Source organism: Salvelinus namaycush, chromosome 33, assembly GCF_016432855.1.
Source record: "Salvelinus namaycush isolate Seneca chromosome 33, SaNama_1.0, whole genome shotgun sequence".
Classification (NCBI taxonomy): Eukaryota; Metazoa; Chordata; class Actinopteri; order Salmoniformes; family Salmonidae; genus Salvelinus; species Salvelinus namaycush.
Window position 1 is genome coordinate 25,641,288 of NC_052339.1, and position 15,197 is coordinate 25,656,484.

At 41.4% G+C, this 15,197-nt stretch overlaps 1 protein-coding gene across 7 annotated transcripts in view; it reads right to left on the reverse strand.

The window, feature by feature from the left end:
* Positions 1–14,639, reverse strand: part of LOC120027869 (aspartyl/asparaginyl beta-hydroxylase-like) — a 45,424-nt gene extending 30,785 nt beyond the window's left edge. For 3 of the 7 annotated variants that reach the window (XM_038972958.1, XM_038972955.1, XM_038972953.1), the window contains exons 1-4: positions 14,378–14,637; positions 2,547–2,729; positions 1,063–1,107; positions 114–182 (exon numbers count right to left, since the gene is read on the reverse strand). In XM_038972958.1, coding sequence (XP_038828886.1) covers positions 114–182; positions 1,063–1,107; positions 2,547–2,729; positions 14,378–14,417 — 337 coding nt within the window. In that variant the 5' untranslated portion in view covers positions 14,418–14,637. Of the gene's footprint in view, positions 1–113; positions 183–1,062; positions 1,108–2,546; positions 2,730–14,377 lie in introns of all 7 variants that reach the window. The other 4 variants (XM_038972957.1, XM_038972952.1, XM_038972954.1 and 1 more) reach the window with 3 other exon arrangements.
* Positions 14,640–15,197: the final 558 nt, after the last annotated feature.

A 15,197-nucleotide genomic window follows, 5' to 3' on the forward strand; every position in this document is an offset into this window, starting at 1 on the left:
TAAGTAAGCTGTTAAGTTCATGGCACTGGTACTCAAACAAGAAAACCAAGTCAGTCATGCATGAGTAACATTTTAGAGGTCACAAAAAGGTCATTATTAGAAAATGCACTTGCCGAGTAGTACTTTGGCGTCCTCCACATCGAAGTCGCCGTCGCCATCTGCGTCATACGCTGAAAGTTTACCTACAAAAAGGGAATAGTCTTAAAGTCATATCATAAACAATGTTCAGAGTACAGTCCTTTCCACAAATGAGCCTGTTCTTGGCCTTTCCATCAAAATCATTGTGTGTGTGTGGGGGGGGGGGGGGGGGGGGTCTAGGGGACATACACTTCCTCTAATTACAGACAGTTAATAGGTCATTGGGATTCTTTAATGTGACTCTCCTGATTTTAATGATACTTCACTACTTGCCAATGAAGTCATACTATGGTGTTCAGAGTGGAACCGTATCATATCTACAGCTCAGCTCTGAATTCCTTCTGTATTTCTGAGAGGGAAGTTGTGGTCATGGTGATACTGCTGAACTGCAGCAGTATATATATATATATATATATATATATATATATATATATATAAAGCGGCAACCACTCGACTAGCCCTAGGCCTACCACAGCCGAACACAGGCAGCTTGATGTAGCCAACAAGTACACCCCCTGGATAGGACGCTAGTTCGTCGCAGGGCCTTGATGAAATGAAGCTATACCTTCAATCCAATGAATTTGCTTCTTCAAAATCAGATATGAGAAATAAAAAAACATTTAGTATGAGTCAAAGCCTAATAAATAAAGGGACTAGTAAAAACAAACCAATCAAAAGACCAGGAAAAGAAACATCAACAAGCCATGCAATATACATGCCATTTAGCAGACACGTTAATCTAATTTACAGTCATGCGTGCATACATTTTCACATGGGTGGTCCCAGAGGGAACATCAGCAAGACAAGTATATTGTACTGCATATTGTTAAATCATTATTTTGAGGCATACTATAAATGTAACCTATTCAAAACTAATAACAGATAGAATTGAATATTGTTGATACATGCAAGTAAAGACCATACCTTGTAAAACCTCTGAAAAGTTAAAACGGAATTCCTTTGCCCTCTCTGCTTTGCAAGATTAAAAGACACACAGGAGCAGTTTGTTTATAGGGACATCATCAATATCAAAAGTTAATGAAACAGTGTCAGGATTACTTCATGTTACACATATTAAATTGGGTACTAAAATGTAATTTTTAAAAACATTTTTACAAAACCCTTTTACTAATTTCAATAGGAATACCTCTTTCCCCCTTAAATGTTCTTCTTCATAAGGTCATGGCCTTCTGTCAGTAACGGATCTCTGTCTAAACCACATAATGCCTTCTCCGAATCATACAGGAAGTAAGTGGCGTTCATGAGCCTACAGAAAGCTTTGTGGTCAGAACATCATCTATAGGGGATTACTCAATTTAGGCTAAACACTGCAGGTTGAAATTTAGCATACAAACTAGGGATGCACGATATAGCGGTAAGCATATCGGAATAGTCGCTAAAAATGCCAACATCGCCCCGATGTCTAGTTTAATGCCGATGTGCAAAAATCGATGTCAAAGTTGACGTGCATACCTATATAACGTAGGTAGACGACGTAATGACGCCACAAAAAATATAGCGCTAACATGCAACACAGCATTCCTAACCTAGCCCACAATGTCTGTGCGGCTCGAGCAGTCAACAAGTCGAGCAGTCATTTGAAAGAGTAAGAAAAAGGGTTTACGTGAAATGTTACAGACATAGCTAGAGAATATGGAAACGAACACAGTGACAGCGCACACCGAGGAAGAGAGGCCACGGACACAGAGTTGAAACTTCACTGCTTGACATGTATGATGAAATCCTGGTTGAGACTGAACAAATGAAACAGCACAGCAAGTAAGTGAAATAAATAGGTTTTGATTATGTTTTACTGGTAATGGGGACATTTGTAAATGCCAACAAAATAACTTTTTTTTCGGTCAGTGTGTGTGTTTAAACTATTTAACTGTACTAGAATGCTTAAAAAGGCGGTGGTTATTTGTATCGCGTTTTTTAGCAAGGAACATTTCTTATCGGTGCATCCCTAATACAAACATAACCCAATGCCCTAAATTTTACATGATATACTGTATATTGCAATACATACATTTTGTAACGTTGTGCATTTTTATATTTAAATCAGATATAACTTAATTCTTATCTTATTGTAACACAAAAAGGCAAGAGTTTATCAGATAACGCTTTATTATTTACAGCCTGTTGATAGTTACTTAGAAATTACTTGTTAATTAAAACAGTAGCCTGATTTAAATAATACTTCCATGGTAATTGCACTTTGGTTTCTTTGAAATACCATGTTTTGGTAGTTAGTAGTTACCGATAGTGTGTAATTCTTTGAGGTGAGTATTGTAACCACAAAGGTTCCTTTGTGAGTAACATGTCAATACCAGGTACCAGCTTAAAACGGGCTGTAAAATAAAGCATTACTGTTTATCATAGGGCTGTGGGGAGGTCAGGTGACTCACCGATGACGTTGTCGTAGTCCACCAGGTCAAACCACACCACGGCCACGGAGCTCCACACCCCCAGCAGAGCCAGCACCATGAACCAGGTGAAGATCTTTGTGCTGCTAAAACCACCACCACTAGCAGCAACAGTAGCCTCCGCTTTCACACCATTCTTATTCACCACTGCTGCAGGCTTCACCTCTGGAAAAGAAAGGACACAATGAGTAGGTTAATCATTCTGACTGGAACATAGGCTACCGGGACATATCTCAGTCATTCTGACTGGAGCATACTGTAGCCTATGCTACTGGGACATACAGTGCCTTGCAATAGTATTCAGACCTCTTGGATTTCTTCACATTTTGTTGTTACAAAGTGTGATTTAAAATAGATTATTGCAATCTTTTGTCAACAATCTACACAAAATAGTATGCCATGTCAAAGTGGAAGATTTTTTTAAATATATTTTTTTAAAGAGTACTTCAAATGAAAGTTGTGGCATAAGTACTCAGCTCCCTGAATCAATACATGTTAGAAACACCTTTGGCATCGATTACAGCTGTGAGTCTTCTTGGGTAAGTCTATAAGAGCTTTGCACACCTGGATTGTGGAATATTTGCCCATTACCCTTTTAAAAAAACGTGGAACTCTGTCAAGATGCTGGGGATCATGGCTAAACAGCAATGGTCAGGTCTTGCCATAGATTTAAGCAGACTGAAGCAAGTTTTTCTCTAGGATTTTGCCTGTGCTTAGCTCCATCCAGTTTATTTTTATCCTGAAAAACTCCCCAGTATTTGCCGATGTCAAACATACCCATACCATGATGCAGCCACCACCAAGCTTGAAAATAAAGAGGCAGACACTCACTCAGTGATGTGTTGGATTTGCCCCAAACATAAGGATTTGCATTCAGGCCAAAATGTGTGTTCTTGCACTGGCTCAATGCACACTCACTAGACTCTACCCACACACTCACTACAGAGAGTCCAACACACACACACACACACACCTACTCTGTTTATTATCATCCTGATTGCCTAGTCACTTTTACCCCTACCCACATGTACATAATGTATTACCTCAACTACCTCGTACCCCTGCACATTGACTCACTACCGGCACTCCTTGTATATAGTCTCATTATTACTTTGTGTGACTATTTGCTTTTTTGCAAATTTGTCTTTTTAACTTCTCTTGGGTAGGAGGCAGCATTCGGAATTTTGGATGAAAAGCATGCCCAAATTAAACTGCCAGCTACTCATCCCCAGAAGATAAGATATGCATATTATTAGTAGATTTGGATAGAAAACACTCTGAAGTTTCTAAAACTGTTTGATCGATTATTTACGTTAAAAATACCTAAAGTTGTATTACAAAAGTAGTTTGACATTTTTTGGCAAAGTTTACAAGTAACCTTAGATATTTTGTAGTCACGTTTCACAATTTGTAACCGGTGTTTTTCTGGATCAAATGCGCCAAATAAATGGACATTTTGGATATATATCGACGGAATTAATCGAACAAAAGGACCATTTGTGATGTTTATGGGACATATTGGAGTGCCAACAACAGAAGCTCGTCAAAGGTAAGGCATGAATTATATTTTATTTCTGCGTTTTGTCACGCCTGCAGGGTTGAAATATGCTTCTCTCTCTTTGTTTACAATGGTGCTATCCTCAGATAGGCTTTTCGGCGAAAGAAAACGATGCTACTATTTGAATTCTGACATGTTGGCTGGATTCACAACCAGTGTAGCTTTAATTTGGTATCTTTCATGTGTCATTTAATGAAAGTTTGATTTTTATAGTAATTAATTTGAATTTGGCGCTCTGCATTTTCTCTGGCTTTTTGCCAAGTGAGACAGTAGCGTCCCGCCTAAACTCAGATTTTTGGATATAAATTTAAATTTAAATTATGGGATTTCTGTTTTGAATTTGGCGCCCTGCAGTTTCACTTGCTGTTGACGAGGTGGGACGCTACCGTCCCACATACCCTAGTGAGGTTAACTCTGAATAAAAAAAATAAAAAAATTGTACCTTTATTTATACAGGTTTTTCTCATTGAGATAACATCTCTTTTCCAAGAGAGACCTGGTCCAATAGCAGCAGGGGGAACAACGTTTCAGACAAAACAACTTAAATACACTAACACAACATTAAACAAAATCTATAAAAAACACACACAGTACAACAAAAACATTTGACGTTAAACACGAAAATCTTGACTAAAAACAGCTGGCCTAAAGACAATTACACTCTTCTATGATATATACATCGATCAACTCCACCAACAAAAGTGGATCATCAAATTTTAAAATGTTCAGGAGAGAATTCCAGGACCACGGAGCTAAGAAACCAAAACTATTTCTAACATGACGTGTTCTAATTTTTGGTACTGTTAGAAGCAAATGAGAATGGGACCGTAATAATATTGATATTTATTTACCGACCTGACTAAAAAAAGAACAGAGATAAAATGGCATTTTACCCAATATGGCCTTAGAAATTAGTGTATGCCAGTGTTTAAGCCTACGCAGTGTTTAAGCTTGGTCAATGACGACCAGCCAACAGTGCTGTAGAGATCACAATGATGTGTTAGACATTTGACACTGAATCAAGTGCTCTCAGGGTAGTGGCTGAGGCCTGCATATATACAGTGCTGTGAAAAAGTATATGCCCCCTTCCTGATTTCTTATTTTTTTGCACATTTGTCACACTTAAATGTTTCAGATCAAACAAATTTTTATATTACACAAAGATAACCCAAGTAAACACAAAATGCAGTTGTGTATTTATTAAGGGAAAAAAGCCATCTGAACCTTCATGGCCCTATGTGACAAAGTAATTACTCCCCCCTTGTTAAATCATGAATTTCACTAGCCACACCCAGGATTGATTACTGCCAAACCCGTTGAATCAAGAAATCACTTAAATAGAACCTGTCTGACAAAGTGAAGTAGGCCAAAAGATCTCAAAAAGCAAGACATCATGCCGCGATCCAAAGAAGTTCAGGCGCAGATGAGAAACAAAGTAATTGACATCTATCAGGCTGGAAAGGGTTACAAAGCCATTTCTAAAGCTTTGGGACTCCAGCGAACCACGGTGAGAGCCATTATACACAAATGGAGAAAATTTGTAACAGTGGTGAACCTTCCCAGGAGTGGCTGGCCTACCAAAATTACCCCAAGAGCGCAGCGACAACTCATCCAAGAGGTCACAAAAGAACCCACAATAACATCTAAAGAACTGCAGGCCTCACTTGCCTCAGTTAAGGTCAGTGTTCATGACTCAACCACAAGAAAGAGACTCGGCAAAAACAGCATCCATGGCAGAGTTCCAAGGCGAAAACCACTGCTGACCAAAAAGAACAAAGGCTTGTCTCACTTTTGGCAAAAAACATCTTGATGATCCCCAAGACTTTTGGGAAAATATTCTGTGGACTGACGAGACAAAAGTTGAACTTTTTGGAAGGTGTGCGTCCCGTTACATCTGGCGTTAAAGTAACACAGCATTTCAGAAAAAGAACATCATACCAACAGTCAAATATGGTGGTGGTAGTGTGATGGTCTGGGACTGCTTTGCTGCTTCAGGACCTGGACGACTTGCTGTGATTGATGGAACCATGAATTCTGCTCTCTACCAAACAATCCTGAAGGAGAATGGCCATCAGTTCGCGACCTCAAGCTGAAGCGCACTTGGGTTCTGCAGCAGAACAATGATCCAAAACACACAAGCAAGTCCACCTCTGAATGGCTTAAAAAAACAAAATGAAGGTTTGAGTAGCCTAGTCAAAGTCCGGACTTGAATCCGATTGAGTGGCGTGACCTTTAAAAGGCGGTTCATGCTTGAAAACCCTCCAATGTGGCTGAATTAAAACAATTCAGCAAAGAGTGGGCCAAAAATCCTCCACCGCGATTTGAAAGACTCATTGCCAGTTATCGCAAACACTTGATTGCAGTTGTTGCTGCTGAGGGTGGCACAACCAGTTATTAGGTTTAGGGGGCAATTACTTTTTCACATAGGGCTATAAAGGTTCGGATAGTTTTTCCCCCAAAATAAATCAAATCATCACTTAACTGCATTTTGTGTTTACTTGTTAAATGTTTCAGATCAAACAAATTTAAATATTAAAGTGTGACATGTGCAATAAAATAAATCAGGAAGGGGGCAAAAACTTTTTCACAGCACTTGTCACGCCCTGGCCTTAGTTATCTTTGTTTTCTGTATTATTTTAGTTAGGTCAGGGTGTGACATGGGGGATGTTTGTGTGTGTTTGTCTCGTCTTGGGTGGTTGTATTATCTAGGGAGTTTTTGTAGAGTTCATGGGGTTGTGTTCAGTGTAGGTGTTTAGGTAAGTCTATGGTTGCCTGGAATGGTTCTCAATCAGAGACAGCTGTCTATCGTTGTCTCTGATTGGGAGCCATATTTAAGGCAGCCATAGGCATTAGGTAGGTTGTGGGTAATTGTCTATGTCTATGTTGCATGTGTGCACGTAGTTTGTATAGCTTCACGATCGTTTTTTGTATTAGTTTGTCAGTGTTCTTCAGTTTTCGTCTTCGTTTTATTAAAAGGAGATGTATTCATATCACGCTGCACCTTGGTCCACTCTTTCACGTAACGACGATCGTGACAGCACTGTATAACATCACTAAAATCTAAAAAACTGCCAGTAATGTACATCGTACCAGCTCCTTCCTGGCCTCAAAAGAAAAACCAGCCTTATGCCGGTAATAAAAACCTATTCTCAGCTTTGTTGGGAATGGGCTCGTAAGTAAGCATTCCACGGTAAAGTCTACACCTGTTGTATTTGGTGCATGTGGCAAATACAAAATTAATTTGATTCCTTTGCAGTATTTCTTTAGTGCCTTGTTGCATACATGTTTTGGAATACTTTTATTCTGTATATATGTATTATTCTATTCACTCTGTCACTTAGGTCATTATTGTGGAGTTACTACAATGTTGTTGATCCATCCTCAGTTCTCCCACTGAACTCTGTAGCGGTTTTAAAATTACCAATGGGATCATGGTAACATCCCTGAGCAGTTTCATTCCTGTCCTGCAGCTCAGTTCAGATGGACGATTCATGAACCTGAATGCCAAGCGTCACGTCTGGAGGAAACCTGGCACCATCCCTACGGTGAAGCATGGTGGTGGCAGCATTATGCTGTGGGGATGTTTTTCAGCGGCAGGGACTGAGACCAGTCAGGGTCGGGGAAAAGATGAATAACCTGCTCCAAAGCGCTCAGGACCTCAGACTAGTGCCACGGTTCACCTTCCAACACAACAACGAACAACGACCCTAAGTACACAGCCAAGACAACGCAGGAGTGGCTTCAGGACAAGTCTCTGACTGTCCTTGAGTAGCCCAGCCAGAACCCATACTTGAACCTGTTCTAACATCTCTGGAGAGACCTGAAAATAGCTGTGCAGTGACACTCCCCATCCAACCTGACAGGGCTTGAGAGGATCTGCAGAGAAGAATGAGAGAAACTCCAAATACAGGTGTACCAAGCTTGTAGCGTCATACCCAAGAAGACTTGAGGCTGTAATCACTGCCAAAGGTGCTTCAACAAAGTACTGAGTAAAGGGTCTGAATACTTATGTAAAATGTGATTTTAGTCATTTAATTGATACATTTGCAAAAAAAATCTAAAAACCTGTTTATGCTTTGTCCTTATGGAGTATTATATTATTATTATAGTATTATATATTATATTATAAATATGCAGGTTTAAAAAATATATACGTTTAAAAATATCAATATGTGTATTGATTTTAAGAAAGGCATTGATGTTTATGGTTAGGTACATTGGTGCAACGATTGTGCTTTTTTTCGCGAATGAGCTTTTGTTAAATCATCACCCGTTTGGCGAAGAGGAAGTAGCATGGCTCTCGACCTTTGCCTCTCCGGAGTCTGTACGGGAGTTGCAGCGATGAGACAAGACTGTAACTACTACCAATTGGATACCACGAAATTGGGGAGAAAAAAAGGGGTAAAAAAAAAAAAGGGAAAAAAGGATGTAATCTAAGGATTCCATTGATTCTTCCCAACGAGCTGTTCTTGTTAATGGGGAGAATATGAAAGTTGTGTCTTCAAGTATCTTGGTGTCATTTTGGACTCCAACTTGACATGTAGGAAACATGTCCAACTTTAGGTTTATAAGACATTTCCTTCCTCTGGAGGCCGCCAAACTACACTGCTCAAAAAAATAAAGGGAACACTTAAACAACACAATCTAACTCCAAGTCAATCACACTTCTGTGAAATCAAACTGTCCACTTAGGAAGCAACACTGATTGACAATAAATGTCACATGCTGTTGTGCAAATGGAAGAGACAACAGGTGGAAATTATAGGCAATTAGCAAGACACCCCCAATAAAGGAGTGGTTCTGCAGGTGGTGACCACAGACCACTTCTCAGTTCCTATGCTTCCTGGCTGATGTTTTGGTCACTTTTAAATGCTGGCGGTACTTTCACTCTAGTGGTAGCATGAGACGGAGTCTACAACCCACACAAGTGGCTCAGGTAGTGCAGCTCATCCAGGATGGCACATCAATGCGAGCTGTGGCAAGAAGGTTTGCTGTGTCTGTCAGCGTAGTGTCCAGAGCATGGAGGCGCTACCAGGAGACAGGCCAGTACATCAGGAGACGTGGAGGAGGCCGTAGGAGGGCAACAACCCAGCAGCAGGAGCGCTACCTCCGCCTTTGTGCAAGGAGGAGCACTGCCAGAGCCCTGCAAAATGACCTCCAGCAGGCCACAAATGTGCATGTGTCTGCTCAAACGGTCAGAAACAGACTCCATGAAGGTGGTATGAGGGCCCGACGTCCACAGGTGGGGGTTGTGCTTACAGCCCAACACCGTGCAGGACGTTTGGCATTTGCCAGAGAACACCAAGATTGGCAAATTCGCCACTGGCGCCCTGTGCTCTTCACAGATGAAAGCAGGTTCACACGCACATGTGACAGACGTGACAGAGTCTGGAGACGCCGTGGAGAACGTTCTGCAACATCCTCCAGCATGACCGGTTTGGCGGTGGGTCAGTCATGGTGTGGGGTGGCATTTCTTTGGGGGGCCGCACAGCCCTCCATGTGCTCGCCAGAGGTAGCCTGACTGCCATTAGGTACCGAGATGAGATCCTCAGACCCCTTGTGAGACCATATGCTGGTGCGGTTGCCCTGGGTTCCTCCTAATGCAAGATAATGCTAGGCCTCATGTGGCTGGAGTGTGTCAGCAGTTCCTGCAAGAGGAAGGCATTGATGCTATGGACTGGCCCGCCCGTTCCCCAGACCTGAATCCAATTGAGCACATCTGGGACATCATGTCTCGCTCCATCCACCAATTCCACGTTGCACCACAGACTGTCCAGGAGTTGGCGGATGCTTTAGTCCAGGTCTGGGAGGAGATCCCTCAGGAGACCATCCGCCACCTCATCAGGAGCATGCCCAGGCGTTGTAGGGAGGTCATACAGGCACGTGGAGGCCACACACACTACTGAGCCTCATTTTGACTTGTTTTAAGGACATTACATCAAAGTTGGATCAGCCTGTAGTGTGGTTTTCCACTTTAATTTTGAGTGTGACTCCAAATCCAGACCTCCGTGGGTTGATAAATTTGATTTCCATTGATAATTTTTGTGTGATTTTGTTGTCAGCACATTCAACTATGTAAAGAAAAAAGTATTTAATAAGAATATTTCATTCATTCAGATCTAGGATGTGTTATTTTAGTGTTCCCTTTATTTTTTTGAGCAGTGTATATAAAAAAGTGGAGGCTGCTGAGGGGCGGACGGCTCATAATAATGGCTGGAACGGCGTGAATGGAACGGAAACCATGTATTTGATAACACTTCACCTACTCCGCTCCAGCCATTACCACGAGCCCGTCCTCCCCAATTAAGATGCTCCATCTTCATCAGTATAAAGGCAAGGTAGTTTGTGCTGTTAAATAGCTACAACGCTACCTATTTAGGTTGCTGGCGAAAGTTGCTCTGTCGACTACCTTTTGTAATAGCCCTACGTTACTGCAGACAGTGCTCTGTTAACCAGAATAACAGTCCCTCATCCTAGTCAATTCGATATTTTAAACTGGGTGGTTCGAGCCCTGAATGCTGATTGGCTGAAAGCCGTGGTATATCAGACCATATACCACGCGTATGACAAAACATTTATTTTCACATTGGTAACCAGTTTATAATCGTGAGTTTGTGGTATATGGCCAATATACCCAGGCACTCCGCGTTGGGCTGTATCCAGGCATTCCGCGTTGCATCACGCGTACGAACATCCCTTAGCCGTGGTATATTGGCCATATACCACACCTCCTCGGACCTTATTGCTTAATGGCACCACACTGTCGGTTACCATTCAACACTTCTGAATGAAGCAGTTAAGCAGAACCATTAGCCTACCATTTATGAATCCCCTTGACCCCATCTAGGATTTCTTTAGCCAATATGGCTTCTTCACAGATGGGCTCCTCCATCACGGGTTCCTCCATCAGGGCAGATGAAGTGGGATCCATGATGAGAACTCCTTGATTTTCCCCAGTTTCTAACAAATCCCCCCTGCCTGAATGAGGCGTAGAGTGCCCACTTGGACAGCTGGAACTCGATACTGGCCAAACTAGCCCAGGGGACTATTTTTTAGAGCCGTCGAACAAATATGGGGAGGACATGCCGTGTGTGTGTGACACTAATCTGCCATAGCCAGATAGGACACAAGAGGGACTGTGCAGAACAAGGTACGCACAAAGACATTGCAGCAGAGTTGGCACTTGTCCAAACACAGACAACATGACAGTTGCCTGTCAGTTGGTCTTTAGAGAGGATCTGGTGCAGAGGTTGAAATTCTCTTGAATTTGAGCACATTGCAGTACAGCATTTAGAAATAGTTGTACAGTAAAAAAATGTGTGTAAAGTTGCAGCTCATGACTAGGCTGACGCACCCATTCTGGTGCTATACGGGCATTACCATCTTCTCACTAGATGGGTGGAGTAGTGTTTAATCGGCTTACAAACTTCCAACCATTTAACCTAGTCTAAATATGTTGATACCATACCTTAACGGAAGACACTGTGCAATACATGGCACTCTCTCGACTGCTTCCAACAATGGGGCACGCAATATGCTAGTTGCCATGATACAGAAGCCATCAATGCAATTTGAAACGTCACACTCATCATTACACACACAGTGTACACAACATATTGAGTTGCACCACGTTTTGCCCTCAGAACAGCCTCAATTTGTCAGTGCATGGACTCTACAAGGTGTCGAAAGCATCCCAACGGGATTTGGTCTTTTTATTAGGATCCCTATTAGCTGTTTGCGAAAACAGCAGCTACTCTTCCTGAGGTCCACACAAAACATGAAATAATACAGAACATTAATATACAAAAACAGCTCAAGGACAGAACTACATCAATTAAAAAAAGACCCACGTAGTCTATATATTAATACACACAAACTATCTAGGTCAAATAGGGGAGAGGTGTTCTGCCATGTGGCGTTGCTTTATCTGTTTAAAAAAATAAAAAGGTTTGCTGTTTAATTGAGCAATATGATAAGGAACAGAGTTTGTTCTGGATTTGGGGACTGTGAAAAGAACCCTGGTGGAATGTCTGGTTGGGTAAGTGTGTGTCAGAGCTGTGTGTAAGTTGACTATGTAAATAATTTGGGATTCAACACATTAATGGTTCTAATAAAAAGAAGTGATGCAGTCAGTTTCTCCTCAACTCTTAGCCAAGAGAGACTGGCATGAATAGTATTTATATTAGCCCTCTGATTACAATGAAGAGCAAGATGTGCCGCTCTGTTCTGGGCCAGCTGCAGCTTAACTAAGTCTTTGCTTGCACATGGCTGGACAATTATCAAGATAATACAAACCTAGACCCTGCAGGACTTGATTTTTGGAGTGTGGTGTCAAAAAAGCAGAACATCTCTTTATTACAGTCAGACCTCTCCCCAGCTTTACAACCACTGAATCTATACGTTTTGACCATGACAGTTTACAATCTAAGGTAACGCCAAGAAATGTAGTCCCCTCAACTTGTTCAACAGCCACACCATTCATTACCAGATTCAACTGAGGTCTAGAACTTAGGGAATGAGATTTGCACCAAATACAATGCTCTTAGTTTTAGAGATGTTCAGGACCAGTTTTATTACTGGCCACCCATTCCAAAACAGACTGTAACTCTTTGTTAAGGGTTTCAGTGACATCATTAGCTGTAGTTGTAGAGGCGTATATGGGATTCTGTCCCATGTTGACTCCAATGATGCCCACAGTTGTCAAGTTGGCTGGATGTCCTTTGGGTGGTGGACCATTCTTGATAGACGCGGGAAACTGTTGAGCGTGGAAAAACCCAGCACCATTGCAGCTCTTGACACACACGCCTGGCACCTACTACCATACCCCATTCAAAGGCACTTCAATCTTTTGTCTTGCCCATTGAAGTAGATTTAACAAGTGACATCAATAAGGGATCATAGTTTTCACCTGGATTCACCTGGTTAGTCTGTCATGGAAAGAGTTCCTGACACACAGTGTATTTCAGCCATCATGACTGAAGACTATAACGACTTCCTCTAAGGCCATTGGCTAATCTTCATGTGTTTATAAAAATATAAAGGTTATCGGCTAATCATAATTTGTGTTAACCTAATAATCATCATCCTCTTTTTCAATAGGCGAGTGCATCAGAGTAGTAGGTCCATAAATGGCAGCCAAAGAATTCGGCAACAATCTGTCTAACAAAGGATGTTACAGGGCATGGACCATGAAGATTAACAACTGTCATGCATACGCACGCACACCTGCAATATTTTTCTGTGGTTGATGTTGCCTTGGCAGTTGTGACACCCTAGTGTAGATTCAGTGTCTCTTTCCCAATACCAGCACAAACAACCCATTGAGTTCACAGCACTGCAAACAGGGCCAAGCATTAGTAGGCTATGCCTTCCAATCAGATATTACAATTACAGTGCATGTTGACTTTTTATAATAGCATCACATGCAGTGCAACAGACAACTTCCCATGTCTTTGCACTTCTGACTGAAATCCACTTATAGTGGGAAATACTTGCTAAAAACTTAGCCAGTTTGTGCAATGAAAACACAATTAAAATCCATGCATTGACAGTTCCTTGTTATAAGTAACTATTACACACCAGTCACAACACAGGACACTTTTCACTAGTTTAGACTCAGTCCTCAATTAAGACACTCTTATTCTAAGATAATTTAAGAGTAGGCTAATAGTGTGAAAAATGTTATGCAACCCTTTAATGACACAAAATCCATGAAACAGTTATCTGGTAAAAAAAATGTAAATAAAAAAACGTCTATGCGTGCACAGGGATGGTCTGGATGAATGATATGGTGTGCACTGGGAATATGGAATAATTTGATGACCATTCCCCACAGGCCAACATAGCATCATTCACATTCATCATCATTTGAAAAGAGAAAAACGAAGCCTAAACCAACACAGAAGACAAATAGCTAAACATATAAACTCCCTTCTAAATGTACTGAAGACATTAACTAACCCGCTGACACAGTGGACAACAGTGAACGTTAGCAGCGGGGCTACATTGTATCATTGTAACAGTACCTAGTTGCTACATTGTATCATTGTAACAGTACATGTTGCTACATTGTACCATTTTAAAATAGATTCTGCACAATTGGCTCGAGGAAAGAACATTATCAAATACATTATTCTTTGCCTGGTGGTCGTGCAGTTGCATAACTGGCAAATACATATTTAACTAGCTAGACTTGCACAATCATTTAGCGCACGAGCTATGCTGTTAGCTAGTTAGCATTGGGAAGGGTACCGACCTTTTTTGGCTTGGTTTCTGAAATTCTTCCTTGGAGCCATTGTAAGTGCACGGATGCTGACTGTTCAAATAATTGGCCTGTAAACTCCCTTCTTGTTCCCTAAATTAATTTCTGATACCACCTTGATAGAGATAGCTTCCTATTACCTACTATTCCAACAAAATAGTGTCCTCATGGATACTGACTGACATGCTAAAGTCCATGGTAACCAGTTTACTATTGAGTGATCTTAAATTCCGCCAGTCCACGACAGGGAATGAAAGATGGGCGGAGTTTTCGGCAGATAATTTTTTGTTGTAATTCAACCGCTTGGACCACTACTTGTTGGGAGTGCCCAGAGATTTCCGCCCTGCAGTTTTGATAACAGCGAAAACGTGGCAAAGTGTCCCCTGTCTATCGCGACATCTTCACATAACATAAACATCAAAGTGGTTTAGGTGGCTGCTGAGTGGACCTGGAAGGGACAGAGAGGGCTATATAGTATCCAACCTGAGACAGGCGGGGATTTCTCTGCCTGGGTCCCTGATGGGGATGCCTGCAGTATCTTCTGGGGGGTTAAATCCAGTTATGTATTTAAACTCTGGATTGTAAAATGCTATGTATTGGCCAGTGAGAGGCTATGAAGCCACCGATCGGCCATATTGCCACTCCCCAGAAGGAGCAGTCCTTCATGGGAATAAATGGAATTCTACAGTATTTCAATTAAATGTATTTTTGTATTGTTTGTTGTAGTGGGGACAGTAAAACTAGAACTTTCAAAAATAGTTATGTTTATCTCACATAATATAATTTAAACGTATGCATTAAGGTGTAGGCTTGG